The 6,608-nt window shown below is 40.8% G+C and overlaps 1 protein-coding gene across 1 annotated transcript; it reads left to right on the top strand.

Annotated features, from left to right (window-relative positions):
• The first annotated feature begins 3,398 nt into the window (after window positions 1-3,398).
• On the top strand, window positions 3,399-4,176 carry LOC105757006 (small proline-rich protein 2E-like). The gene is made up of 2 exons (XM_012559965.2): window positions 3,399-3,843; window positions 3,961-4,176. Exons 1-2 carry the CDS (start codon window positions 3,793-3,795, stop codon window positions 4,174-4,176), a joined length of 267 nt encoding a protein of 88 aa, XP_012415419.1. The 5' UTR covers window positions 3,399-3,792.
• The last annotated feature ends 2,432 nt before the right edge of the window (window positions 4,177-6,608 follow it).

Below are 6,608 nucleotides of genomic sequence, written 5' to 3'. Positions count from 1 at the left end.
GGTCCTAGTCAGAGCAGTTAGTCTAGGAAAAGAAATAAAGGATATCCAAATAGGCAGGGAAGAAGTCAAAGTATCTCTATTTGCAGATGTTATGATCCTATATACAGAAAACCCCAAAGAATCCACAAGAAAACTACTGGAACTAATAGAAGATTTCAGCAAGGTTTCAGGATAGAAGATAAACATACAAAAATCAGTTGTATTCCTTTACACCAACAAAGAGAACCTTGAAGAGGATATCACCAAATCCATACCATTTACAATAGCCCCCAAGAAGTTAAAATACCTAGAAATAAATCTGACCGGTGATGTAAAAGATTTTTACAGAGAAAACAACATGACACTACTGCAAGAAACTGAAAGAGACCTGTATAAGTGGAAAAATATACCTTGCTCATGGATAGGTAGACTCAACATAGTGAAAATGTCAGTTCTGCCCAAAGCAATCTACAGATACAATGCAATCCCAATCCAAATTCCAGCAGTATTTTTTAATGAGATGGAGAAATAAATCACCAACTTCATATGGAAAGGGAAGAGGCCCCAAATAAATAAACCATTATTCATGAAGAAGAACAAAGTGGGAGGCCTTACACTACCTGATTTTAGGACATATTATACTGCCACAGTAGTCAAGACAGCCTGGTACTGGTACAACAACAGATACATAGACCAATGGAACAGAGTTGAGAATCCAGATAAAAGCTCATCCACCTATGAGCAGCTAATATTTGACAAAGGCGAGAAGTCCATCAATTGGGGTAAAGACAGTCTTTTTAACAAAAGGTGCTTGCATAACTGGATATCTATATGCAAAAAACTGAAACAAGACCCATATCTCACACCAAGTACAAAAACTAATTCAAAATAGATCAAAGACTTAAATATAAAATAAAAAACGTAAAGGTCATGGAAAAAAAATAAGGACAACGCTAGGAGACCTAATACATGGCATAAACACAATACGAACCATAAGTAACAATGCACAAACACCAGAAGAGAGACTAGATAAATGGGAGCTCCTAAAAATCAAACACTTATGCTCATCCAAAGACTTCACCAAAAGAGTGAAAAGACAACCTACAGACTGGGAAAAAAATTTCGGCTACGACAAATCTGATCAGCGTTTAACCTCTGAAATCTACAAGATACTGCAAAACCTCAACAACCAAAAGACAAATAACCCAATTGAAAAATAGGCGAAGGATATGAACAGGCACTTCACCAAAGAAGATATTCAGGCGGTAACAGACACATGAAGAAATGCTCACAATCATTAGCCCTTAGAGAAATGCAGATCAAAACTACAATGAGATATCATCTCACCCCAAAAAGGCTAGCATTAATGCAAAAAACACACAACAACAAATGCTGGGGAGGTTGTGGAGAGACTGGAACACTTATACACTGTTGGTGGGAATGTAAAATGGTACAACCACTTTGGAAATCGATCTGGCACTTCCTGAAAAAGCTAGAAATAGAAGTACCATATAATCCAGCTATCCCACTCCTTGGAATATATCCTAGAGAAATAAGAGCCGTCACACGAATAAATATATGCACACCCATGTTCATTGCAGCACTGTTCACAATAGCAAAAAGATGGAAGCAACCTAGGTGCCCATCAATAGACAAATGGATAAACAAACTATGGTATATCCACACAATGGAATATTATGCAACGATAAAGAACACTGATGAAGTATAACATGTTGGAAGCTGAAACCTATTATGCTGAATGAATTTAGTCAGTCACAGAAGGACAAATATTGTATAAGACCACTATTATAAGAACTCAAGAAAAGGTTTATACACAGAAAAAAAACATTCTTTGGTGGTTACGGGGGTGGGGAGGGAGGGTGAGGGTTATTCACTAACTAGATAGTAGATAAGAATCATCCTAGGTGAAGGGAAGGACAGCACACACTACAGGGGAAGCCAGCACAACTGGACTAAACCAAAGCTAAGAAGTATCCTCAATACAATCAAATACTTTCAGAGACAGTGTAGCAGGGATGGGGAGTCTAGGGACCATGCTTTCAGGGGACATCTATGTCAATTGGCATAGCAAAGCTTATTAAGAAAATGTTGTGCATCCTACTTTGGTGAGTGGTGTCTGGGGTCTTAAAAGCTTGCAAGCAGCCATCTAAGTTGCATCAATTTGTCCCAACCACTTGGAGTAAAGGAGAACAAAGAACACAAAACACAAGGAAAGTATTAGACCAAGAGACAGAATGGTCCACATAAAACAGAGACTTCATTAACCTGAGACCAGAAGAACTGGATGGTGCCCAGCTACCATCAATGACTTCCCTGATAGGGAACAAAACAGAGAGTCCCTGATGGAGCAGTAGAACGATGAGATGCAGAACTCAAATTCCAGTAAGAATACCAGACTTAATGGTCTGACTAAGACTGGAGGCGCCCTGGAAAGCATGGCCCCTGAACTCTCTATCACCCCAGAACTAAAACAATTTCTGAGGCCAACTCTTCAGACGGGGATTGGACTGGACTGTGGGACATAAAGTGATACTCGTGAAGAATGTGCCTCTTAGTCAAGTAGATACAAGAGATCAAAGGGGCAGCTTCTGTCCAGAGGTGAGATTGTAAGTCAGAAGGAGTTAGGAGCTGGTTCAATGTTTATGTGGAATCAGGGGCAGAGGGGAGGAGTGTGCTGTCGCAGAATGGGGTGAGCGGTTGGGGTCTCATAACAATGTATGTATTAAAAAAAATTGTATGGGAGACTAACTTGAAATGTAAACTTCATTTAATTATAAAAATAAAAAAAAAGAGCCTTTGAACACAAGTTAGAGAGTTTCCCAGGTTCTCTGAAGTCACTGAAACTGTCCAGAAAGCAGGGCCTCTGAGTCATGGACACTTATCCCAGGGAGGAGATCCGGAAGTGGGATGCTTCTTATTATCAGCGTCCCTGTCAAGCCGGTTAGGGATGCATTTATATTTGTTTAGGAAATTGTTGGACCAGCCCAGATTTAGACAACTCCACTTCCCCCTGGGTGGGGCAGCAAGCCCTATAAAGAGGTCCTCTGCTTCACGGCTAGCATCCTCCTGATACTCCATTCCTGATCTCTTTGGAGAACCTGGTGAGTCTGATTTCTTGAGCTCTTCTGTTTATTTGTTGCTCTCAAATATTTGAATTCAGTCTGAAGACAGAAAATTTTGTGAGTCCAAAGTTATGATCATGGGTTTGATTGCCGTTTAGTTGATGAAAACTGTGGATTGGGGCATCATGATACAATGATATGGTGTTTTATCTTGGGTTCTAGTAGATAGTTTGATGTCTCTATTGAAAAAGAAGTTAATAGGAAAGATTTGGTTTGAAGAAGAGAACAAGGTAATTTGTTTTCCTTTGCATTTCTTTTGGAGTCCATTCTGCTGTGATTTCAAAGGCCATGGAATGCTCCCTGAACAGCTAGCTGCTTGCTCTCTACCCAAGTGTTGACACCTCGTAAGAAATAATGATAGCAACTTCTTGGGATGTTGCTCAGGAGTTCAGATCTTGTGACTGCCTTTCTGGAAGAAGTTATTTTATGTAAATATCATTACTTTCTGCTTTAGAGCAGAGAGAATTTTCCCAGAGCTAGTGAAGCAATTGCCTGAAGAGGAGAAGCCAGAAAGTGGTAAAAAGGGACTTAAGAGATGAAAGTATATCTTGGAGACTGGAAAGTTAATATCCAATGGAATCGAATAAGCTTTGGCATCTGTGTCTGTAGGAGTTCCTTCTCGTGAACACTGTCACCTAATTTCTTTCAGATTCCCAGAGACTCCAGAAGGATGTCTTACCAGCAGCAGCAGTGCAAGCAGCCCTGCCAGCCACCTCCTGTGGTGTGCCCACCTAAGTGCCCTGAACCATGCCCACCTAAGTGCCCTGAACCATGCCCACCTCCAAAGCGCCCTGAACCATGCCCACCTAAGTGCCCTGAACCTTGCCCACCTCCAAAGTGCCCTGAACCATGCCCACCTAAGTGCCCTGAACCATGCCCACCTCCAAAGTGCCCTGAACCATGCCCACCTCCAAAGTGCCCTGAGCCATGCCCACCTGTGCAGTGCCCACCTCAGCCATGCCAGCAGAAATGCCCTCCTGTGCAGGTATTCCAACCCTGCCAGCAGAAGTGCCCACCTAAGAGCAAGAATCTTCAGGATTCATCAGGATCATGAAAGGATAGGGACAACTGGCTCACCTCCTTCCACAGCTCCACCTTCGTCTTCTCTTCCAAGCCAATCATGGACACACTTCTCCATCCATCAGCTCATGATCTGCCTGTGATGATCCCTGACAGCTGAAGTTTTTTTTTTTTTTTCCTGCGTGGTTATACTTCTGCTCTCTAGGAGGTAACTAAGAAAGGGCAGTACTCAGCTGTGCCAGGATCCCAGTGCTTCAAAAGATGAACAGCGGCACACTCCTTCGGTCTCATCAGATGATTCTCATGTCTTCTGTGTCTGTAACCTGGGCAGGGAGTTCCATCGTTTGGAAAATTGGGATTTTCCTTTCACTTCCTGAATAAAGTACATGTTTTGAGATGGGACAAATATTTTATTTCTTTTGCAAACTTGCTTGTGTTAGTAATATTATAGCATAATTTTACTTTATTTCTATTCTTTTTTGATTCCAATACCCAGGCTCTCACAAACACTGTTATCTGAATTTTGGATCATACCAAAGATTATTTCTATATTATTTTGAACCCATGTTATTTTCTTTAACTACTTTTTGATTTGGGGGACAAATTATTTAATCCCTCAGGATTTCGGTTTCTCTATTGCAAAGTGGGGAAAATAGTATTTAGATTACAAATTTTTCTTCGGTATAAAATTGAATAATGCCTGTAACTTCGTTGGAAGAATACCTGACCCAGAATTAACCAAAACCAAACAAACCTCATTGCCATCGAGATGATTCCAAGTCATGGCAACACCATGTGTTACAGAATAGAACTGCTACATAGGGTTTTCTTGACCAAAATCTTTATGGAAGCAGATTTCCAGGACTTTTTTGCATGGTACTGCTGGGTGGGTTCAAAGTGACAACCTTTAGGTTAGTCGCTGTTGTTTTAGGTGCCACTGAGTTGGTTCTGACTCATAGTGACCTCGTGTACAAACAGAATGAAAGACTGTCCGATCCTGTGCCATCTTCACAATCTTTGCAATGTTTGAGCCCATTGTTGCAGCCACTGTGCCAATCCATCTCTTTGAGGTTCTTCCTCTTTTTCACTGACCCTCTACTTTGCCAAGCATGATGTCCCTCTCCAGAGACTGGTCCCTCCTGATAACATGTCCAAAGTACATGAGGCAAAATCTCACCACCCTCACTTTTTAGGATAGTAGTTGAAGTCAAACCATTTGTGCCACCCAGAGACCTTGACCCAGAATTAGCATGCAATAAATGGTAGTTCATTAGCAGCAGCAGATCATCATCATCGCCTTGTTTGCTCCAGCAACAGAGAAGCTTAGACATAACTCCTCTAGGAAATAAGATTTTTAAACTGTATTACCCTTTTATACTGTTACTCTCTTTTCTAATTCACTTCACTTTTCTACCTGACATTGTAGATAAACAGCTTTTGGGAATGAGTGTGTCATTCTACATAAAATCAGAGTATTTCTTTAAACACGGATAGTACAGAAGAAAGGGAAATACAAAGGCCCCAGAAGGTCAGTGTCTACCTCATCTTGATGGATACCACCTGCTTTTTCACTCCATTAGCACACAGAAATTCAGGGTCCAGTCACTTTTGTTCACCTCCAAAATTAATTTTTTGAGTGTTCTGACCTCACATTTCAAAAGTAATGGGGTTTAGACTCTTTTATTTAGATTTGAAAAGTTCCTGCTACTGTGCAGCTTGTTATAAGTGCTTATTTTACAAGTCAAGTAAGCTGTTAAAAGGAGCGATATTCTTTAAATATATCCTTTCTTATGGTCCTACTTGTCCACGTGGGAATAATTAACTGAGAACACACACATATACTCATACATACAGATGCATGCACACCCATGCACACACACCATTATTTTTAAAAGCAACAAAATCCTCACATTAAATCATACTGTACCTAAATATGGAAACCCTGGTGGTGTAGTGGTTAAGAGCTACCACTGCTAATCAAAAGGTCGGCAGTTCAAATCCACTAGGCGCTCCTTGGAACCTGTATGGGGCAGTTCTACTCTGTCCTATAGGGTTGCTATGAGTCAAAATCGACTCGACAGCAGTGGGTATACCTAAATACATTTACAATTAAGAGGCTTTTCCTCTTTTTATAAATGTATAAGATATTCCCAAATAATTTTCCAAGATGATTGTACCATCAGCCACTCCTACCAGTGATAGGCATCCCTGGGTGGCCGAAATGGTTAACCTACTTGTCTGCTAATTGAAAGGTTAGTGGTTGAAGTCCACCTAGAGACACCTTGGAATAAAGGCATGACCATCTACTTTGGAAAAATCAGCCACTGAAAACCCTACCGAGCACAGTTCTACTCTGACACACATGGGGTTGTGGAGAGTGAGGATCAACTCAATGGTAACTGGTTTTTACCTGTCATAATATGAAAGTTCCAGCTATTTTACATCTTTGCCAACATTTATTATTCT

This window comes from Trichechus manatus, unplaced genomic scaffold, assembly GCF_000243295.1.
Source record: "Trichechus manatus latirostris isolate Lorelei unplaced genomic scaffold, TriManLat1.0 scaffold00473, whole genome shotgun sequence".
Taxonomy (NCBI): domain Eukaryota; kingdom Metazoa; phylum Chordata; class Mammalia; order Sirenia; family Trichechidae; genus Trichechus; species Trichechus manatus.
Note: the sequence above shows the minus strand (reverse complement) of the source record. Positions and strands in the feature narration are given on the sequence as shown.

What these genes read in the sequence shown, in the direction of transcription:
- LOC105757006 (XM_012559965.2), top strand. Translation starts at nt 3,793, where the DNA reads ATGTCTTACCAGCAGCAGCAGTGCAAGCAGCCCTGCCAGCCACCTCCT. An exon ending in CCTGCCAGCCACCTCCTGTG is followed by an intron (nt 3,844 to 3,960) that starts GTGTGCCCACCT and finishes CCACCTCCAAAG; the next exon opens with TGCCCTGAACCATGCCCACC.